This window comes from Neoarius graeffei, chromosome 1 (assembly GCF_027579695.1).
Source record: "Neoarius graeffei isolate fNeoGra1 chromosome 1, fNeoGra1.pri, whole genome shotgun sequence".
NCBI lineage: Eukaryota > Metazoa > Chordata > Actinopteri > Siluriformes > Ariidae > Neoarius > Neoarius graeffei.
The window spans coordinates 117,766,898-117,782,606 of record NC_083569.1 but is presented as its reverse complement, the minus strand read 5'-3'; the positions used below and the strand labels follow the sequence as shown (position 1 = coordinate 117,782,606).

The following is a 15,709-nucleotide window of genomic DNA, read 5'->3' as shown; positions in this document are numbered from 1 at the left end:
TGTCCAACAAGGTCTATTGGCACAGCGAGCTGTAAGCGATGCCATTGCCAACGGGAGAAAAATAGTGACCCACTTCAAACACTCCCCCAAGGCCTGCGCTGAACTCGAAGATGTTGAGGACGAGTTGAATATTGAACCGAAGCGTTTACAACAGGACGTAAAGACCAGATGGAGCAGTACGAAAATGATGATCGACAGCCTGGTGCATTGTAAGCGGGCACTGCAGTCCTATGCATCGGATAGTAACAGCAATCTGCCAGCCACGTTAAATGGAAACCAATGGTCGCTGCTAGAGAAAACGGCGACAGTCCTTAAACCCTTCCAAGAGCTGACAGCCGAGGTCAGTGCAGCTTCCGCCACAGCAGCCGATGTTATCCCATCTGTCCGCGTGCTGACACGCTTTCTGGAGAATGAGAGCGAAGAACACCGAGGTATTCAAACCATGAAGGCCACATTACTTGATGCGGTTCACACACGTTTTTACCTTGTGGAAAAGGAACCCCTCTATGCCGTGGCAACAATGCTAGATCCACGCTATAAAGACAAGTAAGTGTTTTATAATTATTTGAGCATGCTATAAGCTTTAGTACAATATTAAAAATATTTTACTCTACAGCTGGCATTTATTTCTTTGTCAGTATTTCAGTAGCCTTTTGTTTTTTAGATATAAGATATAATAGATATAATGTATTATTATTATTATTATTATTTATCATTATTTATTATTATTGTTATTATTCTTAATTTTCTTCAGTTATCTGATGGGTGAGGAAATTAAGGTCACTGTTGATCATTTGCTGATCATTTGTGATCTATTTTGTGTGTTACTTGTTGTCATTGAACAGTAATATGTGGAGACTGGCTGAAACAATATAAAATAATAGATACATCTTTATTACATTTTATCCAAATGTTAAGGTTCTTCACCAATGCTACCAACCTGGATCAGGCAAAGGAAGCACTAAAGGTAGAGGTGATGAAAATGGACCAAGAACTGAAAACCATGCCCTCTGGAGAAGGTGTGGCTGAGGCTGAGACAGCAAGACAAACAACAGGAATGGAGGCTGGAAGCTCAATCAGCAGCCTGGGCATCTTCTTTGACGAGATACTGGAGGAGAGCTGCACAGCAGGTCCGTCTGAGGAGCAGCAGATCACCCCAGGGGCACTGTTTCAGTTGGAGAGCTACCTCAGTGAGCCTCCACTTGGGCACAAGAGCAATCCTTTTCACTACTGGAGAGACAATCAGGCTCGACTACCCACCCTGGCAGCAACAGCAGCCAAGTTCCTCAGTGCTCCTTGCACCAGCGTTGAGAGTGAGAGGCTTTTTAGCACAGTCTCACTCATCATTGATGAACACAGGAGCAGGCTGACACCTGAGCATCTTGAAATGCTTGTCTTTGTAAAAAAGAATTTCCCCAGCATGCTCGGACTGCAGTCAAGGCAAACAGTTGAAGGGAGTGTGTAGATGAAAATGGAGCAACAAAGTGTGGAGGAGATTGGGGAGTAGAAGGCATTTTTGTTTTTAAATAGTTTACAGTATTATTTGCACTGATTTTTAAAGCCTTGGTTTACACTTGTTCAAGAGAAGAGTACTGATGCTGAGTTAATAGACTATATTATAGATACAGATAAGGTTGTTTATGTGCTTTGCTTTTTTGATACAGTTTACAGTCTTATTTGCACTTTTTACTGACCACTGATGCCATTTCTGTTTTTTTATTTATAATGCTGTCTATTTTGTGTTTATCCCTGAATAAACAGGTCAGTTTCTTATCAACCATTGTGTATTATTCAAACTCACCTAATTCAGCTGGCTAGCTGTTCTCAAGAGTACTAAAACCCTTTTCAACATGAGTCTGACAACTAGGTAAGGAAGGTAAATAACTTTGAACTTTAATACATGCTCGGATAGGCCGGTATCGTATCGGCCAGTATCGGTATCGGATCGGAAGTGAAAAAAAATATCGGTATCGGATCGGAAGTGCAAAAACCTGGATCGGGACATCTCTACTTAGACTATAAAGTGGACGTGATTACGGATTACATCAATTTTTGCGTCGAGACGGCGGTGCCGAAGAAAACCATAAAAGTTTACCCCAATAATAAAGTCTATGTTACCCCAGACATTAAGGACTGCATTAAGCGTAAACAACGCGCCTTTCGGAATAATGACGCATTAGAACTAAGGAGCGCCCAAAAAGAACTGAAATGGAAACTAAAGGAGGCACAGGAACAATATAGACTAAAGATTAAAGAAACTTTCCAAACAAAGGACACAAAAAAGCTGTGGGACTGTATAAAGGACATGACAAACCTAAATAATAGGGCAATGACAATGTGTGTAATGAAAAGGAGCATGCCAATGAGTTAAATTTATTTTATAAAAGGTTTGAAATTGTGGATGATGGGAACAGGGCAGTTAGCCTATCATGTAACGTCAATGCTAACAATATAGTTATTGGCACTTCTGCTGTTGTGAAGGCATTCAGGGCTTTGCATACGAGGAAAGCAAGTGGGCCAGATGGGGTTTCTCCATTAATCCTTCATGATTTTGCTCATGAACTTGCACCAGCTTGGGGCCCACTGTTCCAGCTCTCTGCAGACACATATTGTATACCCTCAGGTTGGAAGAAAGCAGTAATAATTCGTGTACCTAAGAAATCTTGTCCACGTGAGAATAATGACTTTAGACCTGTTGTGTTAACATCAGTGGTAATGAAAGCATTTGAGCGTATAATGCTGGGTGAGTTAAGAGCACAGGTCCAACATCTCCTTGACCCCTATCAGTTCACTTATAAAGATAGGAGAAGCACTGATGATGCCTTATGCACTACATCTCACCTCATACTCAAACACAAGGGCATATGCTAGATTACTTTTTATGGATTTTAGTTCTGCGTTTAATACAATTGTGCCTCAAATTCTTTTAGAGAAGTTACAACGAATGGAAGTCAGCCCTGTAATGATAAAATGATACCATGCATTTCTCACTGACAGAACACAAGAAGTCAAAATTAATTCTACACTCTCTGACACACTGACAATCAACACTGGAGTCCCACAAGGTTGTGTGAGTTCTCCTCTGTTATTCACTTTATACACTAATGAATGTAGAAGTCACCACACAAACAATTACATTATCAAGTTTTCAGATGACACAGTCATTCTTAGTCTGCTGACACAGGATTCTGATGCATCTGTCTATCAGTCAGAAATAGACAAGGTTGTGTTGTGGTGTGAGTCAAATAACTTGGTTTTAAATGTGAGCAAAACAAAAGAAATCATATTTGACCCCAGATCCATAGGTAACCATAATTTGGTGACACTAAATGGGGAGGCAGTGGAGCAGGTATCCACATATAAATATTTAGGTGTTTTATTTGACTCTCAACTAAAATGGTGCCAGCATGTTGACTTTTTATGTTCAAGGATCAGTCAGTGTCTTCATTTTCTGAGGAGGTTGAGAGTGTTTGGCGTTGAGAAAGATATTACGATGGCCTTCTATTAGTCTGGTTAACACCAGACCATATCACAAGTGAAATATGGTCTGGAATCCGCCTATTGAATTTCTCGTAGGGGAGGTGTGGTTTACGATTGTCAACGGCCGTTTATTGGACGTTGTGAATGTCTATCATTTGGCGTATACGTAGCCCATGGCCAATCATGGCAGTTGTACCCGGTGACGTAGTTAGAGCGACGAAGAAGACGAAGAGGCGAAGAAGAGAAGGAAAGAGAAAGAGAAGGCAAAACAAAAATAGGAAAACAATGGCACCGAACTTATTTCACTTGTGATATGGTCTGGTGTTAACCAGACTAATTCAGAACAGTGTCTAAAGCTTGATCGAAAGTTTGGTTCGTATCGCTCGCCGCCATGTTAAATGTGATCCGTAAACAGTCCCAAATAAACTACAAGCTTCCGTTTGTCGAGTAGTACGCGTCACCGTCTTTCCACCCTCCCCACTCTCTGATTGGCTCCCTAACTCAGGCGAGCCTTTAGACCATAGTTTCCATGCTGTCTTTTCAGATCGGAACGATTGTGCAAAGCAGCATGGGATTTCCCAGGCTAGCCTTCTATAGGGCTTCCATTGAATCCATCATTAGATACGGCATCATAATATGGTTTGGGAACCTGTCTGTTAAACTGAAAGCTCAATTGCATATCCTTATTAAGAGAGCTGGGAAAATAATGGGCATGCCCCCTCCCACATCATTGCAAGCTTTATTTGATGAAGCAGTAAGGAGACAGGGACTGAAAATCTCAGGGGATGAGGAACATATTTTGCATGGTGAATATGAAATGCTACCCTCAGGAAGGAGATATAGGCTCCCAAACTGTAAAACAAATAGGTTCAAACTTTCAATGGTTCCTTGGTCAATTAAACTACTTAATAGTAGGTCTTAGTGTGGTGTGAGTGATAGTGTGGGTGTGGGTGTGTGGGGGGGGGATTGGGGGGTAGTATTTTTAGGTTGTGGTGTAATTTTATGCAATCATTCTGTTTTATGTGTAATATTTATTATAATGATATCTCTGAGCAATGTCTGTACTAAGTAGCTCAGGGAAATGGCTGTGTGCAATACCTATGGACTGCAATACAAGGGGCTGTCTGTTTGGGGGTGTGTGGAGGCAGATGAATTAGGCTGTATCTATGTTTGCATGTTACTTGTTTAGTATGCTACATTTATGTTATATGTTTCTGTAAAATCACACTCTCTTGTTTGCCCAAAACAAATTTCTCTCAAGTAGAGATAATAAAGGCTAATCTAATCTAATCTAATCTAATCTAATCTAATCTAATCTAATCTAATCTAATCTAATCTAAGCCTACAGAGCAGTACCCCTCCCTCACCTGGGCATGTCAGACCATCTTTCACTGCTCTTGGTCCCTGCATACACCTACCTCAGGAAGAAATCCAAACCTGTCACAAAGAACATTAAAACCTGGCCTGAAGGAGCACTCTCCCAGCTTCAAGATTGCTTTGAGCGCACTGAGTGGAGCATATTTGATCATCTTGACCAACAGGAGCACACAGAGACTGTTCTGTTCTACATAAAGAATTGCACTGACAGTGTTACTGTGGTGAAGCGCATCCGGATCTACCCCAACCAAAAAGCATGGATGACCTCGGATGTCCAGACACTCTTGAGAAACCGAAACTCTGCCTTCAAGACAGGTGACAGAGAACAGTACAGCGTGGCGAGGGCAGAGCTGCGGAGAGGCATCAAAGCTGCTAAGGCTGCTTATAAGAGGAAAGTGGAGGACCATCTCGCCAACAATAACCCGCGGCTGGTGTGGCAGGGGCTATAGAGCATCACCAGCTACAAAGGCTCCACACCCATCACTACCATCGCTGACGCATCGCTGGCTGAGGAATTAAACAATTTCTTCTCCCGCTTCGAAGCAGAGGCTCCACACACAGCTGCACGACCACCACAGACCTCCAGTCACAGCACACTCACACTCCAGGAACACCAGGTGAGGCAGGTGCTGAAGACTGTGAACATCAGGAAAGCAGCCGGACCAGATGGTATACTTGGAAAAGTATTCTGCGCCTGTGCTGACCAGCTGGGGGGAGTCCTGACCAGGTTGTTCAACCTCTCACTGTCACAGGCTACTATCCCCCAGTGCCTGAAATCAGCTACCATCATCCCTGTCCCAAAGACTCCTGCCCCAAAGTGTCCCAATGACTACAGACCTATTGCCTTAACATCAGTAGTCATGAAATGCTTTGAGAGGCTCATCCTTCACCACATCAAGGACTGTCTCCCCTCAAACCTGGACCCACATCAGTTCGCCTACAGAGCTAACAGATCAACGGAGGACACCATCGCTATAGCTCTGCACACAGCACTCAGCCACCTCGAGCAGCCAGGGAACTATGTCAGGATGCTGTTCATAGACTTCAGCTCAGCATTTAACACCATTATTCCTGACATCTTGGTGGAAAAGCTGACTAACATCGCTCTCTTCCCCTCCATCTGTGCCTGGATCAAAGACTTCCTGACTGACCACCCTCAAACGGTTAAGGTAGGCACCACCTGCTCCTCCACCCTGACCCTCAGCACAGGCTCTCCTCAGGGCTGTGTGCTGAGCCCTTTCCTGTATTCCCTGTATACGTTTGACTGTACACCCATCCACCCCTCCAATACCATCATTAAATTTGCGGATGACACTACGGTCATCGGCCTTATCAGCGGAGGGGATGAGACTGCGTACAGGGATGAGGTCACACAACCTGCTGCTCAACACCAGCAAAACTAAGGAGATGGTGATTGACTTCAGGAAACACAGGGGGGATCCAGCCCCACTGTGCATCAACGGGGACTGTGTCCAGCGGGTGTCCTCCTTCAGGTTTCTTGGGACACATATAGCCGAGGACCTCTCCTGGACTGCCAACACATCCGCAGTGGTAAAAAAGGCCTGACAGCGACTCCACTTCCTAAGGATACTCAGAAGGAACCATCTGGAGGAGAAACTGTTAGTGGCCTTTTACCGCAGCACCATCAAGAGTGTCCTGATGTACTCCATTACAGCTTGGTACGCCAACTGCTCTGTGGCAGAAAGAAAGAACCTGCAGAGGGTCATTAAAACTGCACAACACATCACTGGCAGTCCCCTACCCTCACTAGAAGACATCGCTAGCACACAGTGTCTCAGGAGAGCGAGGGCAATCACTGCTGACCCCTCACACCTGGGACAGCACCTGTTTACCCTCATGCCCTCTGGCAGGAGATACAGGTGCCTCAAAAGCAGGACAAACAGACTTAAAAACAATTTCTTTCCCTGGGCCATCAGGTCCCTGAACTCATAAGAGAGTGTATGCTAGTGTAATGTGTAAATGATGTAAATATGCATTCCTTTCTTATTTCTATTTTACTCCTTCTTATTCTTATTTTACTGTTTTCTTTTAATATTTTACTGTTTTTTTTTCTTTTTATATTTATTATGCACTGGCCGGAGAAGCACTGCAATTTCATTGTATACCTGATGTGCAGGGCGGCACGGTGGTGTAGTGGTTAGCGCTGTCGCCTCACAGCAAGAAGGTCCTGGGTTCGAGCCCCGGGGCCGGCGAGGGCCTTTCTGTGTGGAGTTTGCATGTTCTCCCCGTGTCCGCGTGGGTTTCCTCCACAGTCCAAAGACATGCAGGTTAGGTTAACTGGTGACTCTAAATTGACCGTGGGTGTGAATGTGAGTGTGAATGGTTGTCTGTGTCTATGTGTCGGCCCTGTGATGACCTGGCGACTTGTCCAGGGTGTACCCCGCCTTTCGCCCATAGTCAGCTGGGATAGGCTCCAGCTTGCCTGCGACCCTGTAGAAGGATAAAGCGGCTAGAGATAATGAGATGAGAATGAGACCTGATGTGCAATGAAAATAAAGATTCTATTCTCTTCTAAATTGCAACTCATTAGGTCAATTGGCAATAGGTCATTAACATGACTGGGTATAAAAAGAGCATCTTGGAGTGGCAGTGGCTCTCGGAAGTAAAGATGGGAAAAGGATCACCAATCCCCCCAATTCTGCGCCGACAAATAGTGCAGCAATATCAGAAAGGAGTTCGACAGTGTAAAATTGCAAAGAGTTTGAACATATTGTAACCCAGGTGACAAATGCATAATGTAAAGGTACAATAAATAGTTGATAAATAGTTGATTAAAAAGCATAAATAGCACAAATAGTAAAATGGGATAATAAATAGTGATAATTCTGATAATACAATTCATGAATGATGGGTTGTTATTGTAAAAATATGGTTTACATGTACTGTTATGTCAAGTACTTTTACTGTGACGATTATGATTGGGTACTTTTATTTTGACACGCTGTTTTGCAAGCAGTCTGCTTACTGCGTAGCCGTTTCCGGTCAGTCGAGCTGAGGGAAGCCAAAGAGTTGGAGACTCCGTTTTTCTCTGCTCCACCTGCGAGCTAGAAACTTTGGAAAGAAAATATTTCTAAGTGTTTAGGACGTGTAAGTTCCTTTCTGTTTACCGAGCGACCAGCTCCGTGACCTGATGTATGTTTTGATGACCAGAAGTTTCGTTTCGTCGAGTTTTTCTTTTGTTGAATTGTCTCTGTAAGGAAATTTGTCTATTTTTCCCTTACTGTTGAAACAGCTGTTAATTTGCTTAATACTTCGGTAAAAACTTGAGAATTGTATTTTGTTTTGTTAATATTTGTTGTGAGGAATCTGAGAGGGTACATTTTGGTTGATAAGAGTAAGTTTATGGCTCGGAATGAGCTGAATGTTTTCACTTGCTGTGATCGCACCAAGCGCCTGAAAGGACTGAACGTGTCCTCATGAGAAGCCGCTGTACTCGGTAAATGTTGTGTAATTGCCGCGGTTTCAGTACAGTGTTGTTTATTTCATAGTATTCATCCTGTTTACTTGATAATGGTAATTTAACTGAATGGTATGCAATGCTTTTCAGTATGAAAGAAGTGTATGCAGTTTGCATAGCTTTTACTTTGAGATGATTGAGTTAAATGTTGTACATGGGCAATTCCATGTAAATGTCAACCTCACCATGCAAAAATAAAGCAACATGTAATACATCAAAACCACTCCCAGAGATCTCACCTAGGCCTGTATTTTACAGATGTGAATAAGTTGAACCAATTTGTAACCAACCTAATATGTCACTGTCAGTCTTTCTTTCTTATAATGTAAACCCCAAGCTAAAATCAACTTTGATCATGTACAATTCTATATTATTGCCACAAGCCACAGAAATGTATGCTAAAATCCACAAAACAATAGCCATCCTAAATATTATTTAAGAACTTTGATAGTTTTAGCTGATATTTACAGAGTTTTTCAAAGGGTTATGGTGGTTAAATTGCTGATTTTCTAAACATATGCCATGTCTATTTCAGACGCGTCACATCCATAACGGAATTTTGTCACATCCGTAACGCTGACTTTTCCTTCCGAAACTCTGCATGAAATACAAAATATTTTAAACAAAGATTTTTTAATATTCACCTTGGACCCCTCTATCAAACGGATATCTCCATTTCGACATTAGGTTTACAATTTCACAGAGTTTGATAAAAATGTACAGTCACCCAAGAAAAGTGATACTTTTTCTGTCACATCCATAACGCGTCTTTTATTGGCATTTTCTGGCATGCCCTAGATGTACTATGGGAATTGTTCTTGTTCTATCACTTCTCCAGTATGGTACAGCCTTAAAATATGCAACACCTGTTTAAATACTGGGAGACAATAAAACATGCACTGGGTCATTTGTTGCCATTTTGAGTTCAAGTGTCACGTCCATAACGCTGGAATTGCTCACAACTACTTGAAGTTTAAACTGATTATATTTGAAGGTATATTTGACATTTGGCCTGATGTGTATATCATAGCTTAATGAAGGGTATGGTTACACAGGTCAAGTTTTTGGGTTGGATCCGAATTCCGCGGAAGATCCGATGTCTTCATTTGATGGCGAGCCACCCGGTCGAGTGATTCCTGTTTGTCATTCCCTATGGCAAAATCTGGTAGGATTGTGGCCGGCACGTGTCACATCATCTGACTATGACTGACTTGACTTATTGACTGTTACGCTTAACAAACTGAACTAAGGATTAATGCGTTGAACTGAACCTACCTGGAAAGAACTCTTTTTTTTTTTTTTTTTTTTGAAGAACAACTTAACACCAGAAGTCCCAGAGAGGGGCCATTTGGCCTTTTTACCTAGAAAACCCACAAGAGGGCCAATTGGCCCCAAGTCCCTCCTGTGGACACTCATTTTGTTATGGAAATGTTGGCCCCAAGTCCCTCCTGTGGACACTCATTTTCGCTACGTTCACACTGCAAGGCTTAATGCTCAATTCCGATTTTTTTGTGAAATCCGATTTTTTTGTGAGGTCGTTCACATTAACAAATATATGCGACTTGTATGTGATCCTCAGTATGAACGAAAAGCGACCTAAAAGTGTTCCGCATGCGCATTGCAGGATACGACGACGTCACACGCAGTGAGCATGGCCAGTGTTTACGGAAGTAAAACCGCCCGGTTGCGGTATGACTCATCCAATCTAGCTTGAATAGCTGTATCCCCCCAAATGGAAATCAGCTCCCTAACCTCTGTGTCCTTCCATTGAGAAGATTCAGAACCTTCACAGCCCGAAGCGTCCCTCGCATTGATGTCATGCGCAGGGGCGCAGATACGTTTTTTGAACTGGGGGGGGACAAAAAACTGGGGGGGGGGGGACAAAGCTGCCAGCAAACCAACCCCAACCCCGATATGCCTGTCAAACTTGTTGTTAGTAACCATAGCAACCAAGCTCGAGCTCGCAACCTGTGCAGTCTGCGCAGCTCAACCAACCAAATATCAGTCTTTGTTTTGTTTTATGTGAGTTGTTGCAACTATGTATACACTGCTGTGCACCTCAATAAACCGAATGGTAATTAGTCTTTTGATTTTTCCGTGAGGTTTGCCTTATGCAAAGAAAGACAGCATAGACGTTTTTTCCTCCCTATAAGTGGGGGGGACCGAACGAGGTGAATTTAAATCTGGGTGGGATGAGTCCCACCCTCTATCTGCGCCCGTGATTATGCGCCATGTTGTTGTAACTTTTTTGAGAGACCCGCCGCCTACTTCAGCGCAGAATAGTGACGTTTGTGGCTTGTTGATGACGTGTAAGTCGGATGAATGCGACCTGGCGGTTCAGACTGAAGTCGCATATGAAAAGAGCGGATAGGAATCGGAATTAGGACCACATATCCAAACGGCCTGGGTCGGATTTGAAAAAATCGGATCTGTGTCGTTCATATTGTCAATAAAAGATCGGATACAGGTCACATATGGGCGAAAAGATCGGATTTGAGTCACTTCAGCCTGCAGTGTGAACGTAGCCTTTGTTATGGAAATGTGGCTGTTAGTGTGAGTCTGAATCCACCTGAAGGTTGATGTCTTCTCCATCCGAGTCGCAAGGGTTTGCTCCATCCAGGATCATTTCCAGTGCCTGTTGAATGTTGAATCTCTGCATCTTCGTTCCTTGGAGAGGAGCTTCTTTCACCACAAAATTCTTGAGGGAACTGAAGCGATAGTCCATGTGCACTGAGGTATTTATCCATCAAACAATTGTCTGGTTGCAGTCACATGAGTCGTTATGGTCACATGGGACATTCACATGTTCACATTTTAGAATAGAATGTGTTTTTATTCCTCATTCTCACATTCACACAGAAGTAGCCAACATGACTTCACCACTGAAGTGTGAAGTGTGACCCCCTCACCCCACACACTGCCACTAACAGCCTCATTACCATAACAAAATGAGTGATTAGTGTATTAGGGAAATGCGGTCGGGCCAAATGGCCCCTATGTGGGTCTTCTAGGTAGAAATGCGGTCGGGCCAAATGGCCCCTATGTGGGTCTTCTAGGTAGACAGAAAAATGCTGGGACTTCTTAAAGGACACAACTTAAAGGAACTCCATTGAACTGTCTTCTACATTTAGTTAAAAGACTACTACCCAGCTTTTTCAAAGGACAATTTTTTTTATTTTATTCCTAAAGGGTCAAATTTTATTTTGGGTTATTGTAAATACTTTTCAATTCTACTACTAAAAGAAAGAAAAAACGTATATCCCTGTGTGGTGTCTTTTACTTGCACTGTGTTTTTCTCTCTCTCCAGAGCCTAGACCTTGGGTGGCCAACCTGCGGCTTGCGAGCCGCATGCGGCTCTTTGCCCGGTGTCATGCGGCTCTTACGTTCATATCGAAGTTTGTATTTGTGTTTTTTTTTTTTTATGTACGTGTGCGCTTTGCTTGAGTTCAGTATGGTATTTTCGTCAAATGCATCTTCGCTTTGCTTGGGTATATTACGGTATTTTCAGGTCAAGTCAAATGCGCATGTGCGTGAGATAATCGCTAAGTTTTTGGGCAAGGTGTGTCTTGTGTCAAGTAGCCTCTCAAAATGGCAATGAAAAAATGCACAGCAAAACAAAAATATGAAGACGAACATAGGACATTTTTAACAGAGTGGGAGAGTTTATACTTTTTTGTTGAACGTAATGGCAAGCCATTCTGCCTTATATGTCAGTCGTCATTAGCTCATTTCAAAGCTTCCCGCCTCCCTGAATAAGCAAGGAGCCAGATATGCAACGCTAATTGAAAACCTGCATGAAAGCTTTGTAACCCGGTTCCGTGATATACAACTGAAAAGGCCACAGGTTACGTTCCTCGTCGACCCATTCAATGCAGAGATGGACTGTTTGAAAGCCCCGCTTGTCACAGATGAGGCTGCGGCTGAATTGGAGATGATCGATCTTCGTGAGGAAGACCAACTGAAACCTGTTTTGAGGGAAGGCACCATTGAGTTTTGGAAAAGTGTGCCATTGGAAAAATACCCGAATGTGAAACGGGCTGCGCTTAAGATACTGTCAATGTTTGGGTCAACATATGTCTGCGAGTCTGTGTTCTCTACCATGAAACATGTGAAGTCAAAGCATCGTTCTGTTCTGACTGAAACCCATGTGAAAGAACTGCTTCGAGTGGCAACGACGGAATACAAGCTAGATTTGAAGAGGATTGTTCAAGGCAAGGAATGTCAGAAGTCCCACTAAGCAACATGCATAGTAAGTGCACACAATATTGATTGCTGTAAATGACTGGCCTGTGGTATTAGTACTGACTGAAGGAGTAAATTTCTCTCATGTTGGCGTGTGACATTTACTATTAATCTGGCTGAGCAGAGGTGCGTGAGCGTGTGCGTCTGTGAGAGAGAGAGAGAGAGAGAGAGAGAGAGAGAGAGCGAGGGGGGCGATGTTCATGTGCGGTCATGTGTATGGTGTGGCTTTTTTTTGGTAATGCCATGAGTCCCACTAAGCAGCATGCATAGTAAGTGCACACAATGTTCATTGTTAAAAATGACTGGCCTCAGCCTGTGGTCTTAGTACTGTAGGAGTAAATATGTTGGTGTGTGACATTTACTATTAATCTGGCTGAGCAGAGGTGTGTGCGTGCGTGTGTGTGTGTGAGAGAGAGAGAGAGAGAGGAAGAGATGGGTGATGTTTGTGTGCCCATGTGTATGATGTGGCTCTTTGCGGTAATACAGTAAAAAATGTGGCTCTTGGTCTCCAACTGGTTGGCCACCCCTGGCCTAGAGTCTCAAATCTTGTATATTAAGAAACTGGCCTATCATCGACGTGTACATACCCACTAGTGGGTTACAATATCATCATCTACAGTGCATAATATCATCAAAAGATTCAGAGAATCTGGAAGAATCTCTGTGTGTAAGGGTCAAGGCCGGAAAACCATACTGGGTGCCCATGATCTTTGGGCCCTTAGACGGCACTGCATCACATACAGGCACGCTTCTGTATTGGAAATCACAAAATGGGCTCAGGAATATTTCCAGAGAACATTATCTGTGAACACAATTCACCGTGCCATCCACCATTGCCAGCTAAAACTCTGTAGTTCAAAGAAGAAGCCGTATCTAAACATGATCCAGAAGCGCAGACGTCTTCTCTGGGCCAAGGCTCATTTAAAATGGACTGTGGCAAAGTGGAAAACTGTCCTGTGGTCAGACGAATCGAAATTTGAAGTTCTTTATGGAAATCAGGGACGCCGTGTCATTCGGACTAAAGAGGAGAAGGACGACCCAAGTTGTTATCAGTGCTCAGTTCAGAAGCCTGCATCTCTGATGGTATGGGGTTGCATTAGTGCGTGTGGCATGGGCAGCTTACACATCTGGAAAGACACCAATGCTGAAAGGTATATTCAGGTTCTAGAGCAACATATGCTCCCATCCAGACGACGTCTCTTTCAGGAAAGACCTTGCATTTTCCAACATGACAATGCCAAACCACATACTGCATCAATTACAGCATCATGGCTGCGTAGAAGAAGGGTCCAGGTACTGAACTGGCCAGCCTGCAGTCCAGATCTTTCACCCATAGAAAACATTTGGCGCATCATAAAACGGAAGATACGACAAAAAAGACCTAAGACACTTGAGCAACTTGTCTCCTCAGTCCCCAGACGTTTACAGACTGTTGTAAAGAGGAAAGGGGATGTCTCACAGTGGTAAACATGGCCTTGTCCCAACTTTTTTGAGATGTGGTGTTGTCATGAAATTTAAAATCACCTAATTTTTCTCTTTAAATGATACATTTTCTCAGTTTAAACATTTGATATGTCATCTATGTTCTATTCTGAATAAAATATGGAATTTTGAAACTTCCACATCATTGCATTCCATTTTTATTTACAATTTGAACTTTGTCCCAACTTTTTTGGAATCGGGATTGTACATCACCTTGTTAACATGTATACCAAGTTTCAAATCAGTATCATGAATAGTTTTGGATATATGCTCCGGAAACCAACATTGCTCTTAGAAACTAAGTCAAAATCTATTTTTTATATAAAAATTTGAAAAATACTTTTTTTCAAAAATCCAAAATAGTAAAAAGGCACCAGTTCACATGTTGCTTGATATGTATACAAAGTTTCATGAAGATATCTTCTGTAGTTTTAAAGATCTGGTCCGGAAACGAAAACATGACCGGATGGACAGCCGGTATCCGTTTCTATATCCCCGCCAAACTTCGTTTGGACGGGGGATAAGAAGTGAGTGTGGCAGTCAAAGTGTCCAGAAGAACTGTGGCTGGTTCTGTAAGATGCTTAGTAAAACCAACAGCTCATTTCCTTATAAAACTGCACTGATTGTACCTGAGACTATTATTTTTTTAAAGCAAAGGGTCATCTCACCAAATACTGCCTTTGTTTCATTTATTATGGCTTACTGATGACTGTTTATAGTATTTTTTTAATGTTGAAACATTTCATTATTTTTTAATAAATTTTTGGTCGACAGCATTTGTGCCTAAGACTTTTGCACAGAACTTTTATTTATATATATATATATATATATATATATATATATATATATATAAACATAAACACACACACACACGTTCAAAAGTTTGGGGTCACTTTGTGGTAAATGACTATTCTAGCTGCAAATGTCTGGTTTTTGGTGCAATATCTCCATAGGTGTATAGAGGCCCATTTCCAGCAATTCTCACTCCAGTGTTCTAATGGTACAATGTGTTTGCTCATTGCCTCAGAAGGCTAATGGATGATTAGAAAACCCTTGTACAATCATGTTAGCACAGCTGAAAACAGTTTAGCTCTTTAGAGAAGCTATAAAACTGACCTTCCTTTGAGCAGATTGAGTTTCTGGAGCATCACATTTGTGGGGTCGATTAAATGCTCAAAATGGCCAGAAGAATGTCTTGACTATATTTTCTATTTATTTTACAACTTATGGTGGTAAATAAAAGTGTGACTTTTCATGGAAAACACAAAATTGTCTGGGTGACCCCAAACTTTTGAACGGTAGTGTGTGTGTGTGTGTGTGTGTGTGTGTGTGTGTATATATGTATGTATGTGTGTGTAAAGTAAAAGCTTTTTCTTTTTGTTATTTTTCTCTACCAGCATGTCCTGCTGTGTTTTATTCCTTGGTGAACAATGCTGAATTATTTTTGATGACAGCGTGATGGCAGTATATGTGTGTGTGTGTGTGTGTGTGTCTGTCTAGGCGCATACCGGAAGGTTCCGGGCAGAATCGAGGTAAACCATTAACAGCGCAGAAGACAAACTGTCATTGGTCCTGATACTCCACAATGCCTGAAAGAGAGGGGGGGGATAGTAAATCAGGAGAAGTGAGAGGGAATATGAAGGAGATATA

At 42.5% G+C, this 15,709-nt stretch overlaps 1 protein-coding gene across 1 annotated transcript in view; it reads right to left on the bottom strand.

Annotated features, from left to right (window-relative positions):
- Window positions 1-15,709, bottom strand: part of esyt2b (extended synaptotagmin-like protein 2b) — a 156,564-nt gene that overhangs the window by 30,789 nt on the left and 110,066 nt on the right. Inside the window, exon 13 of the mRNA XM_060915607.1 lies at window positions 15,568-15,648. Within this exon, the coding sequence (XP_060771590.1) occupies window positions 15,568-15,648 (81 nt within the window). The remainder of the gene's footprint in view (window positions 1-15,567; window positions 15,649-15,709) is intronic.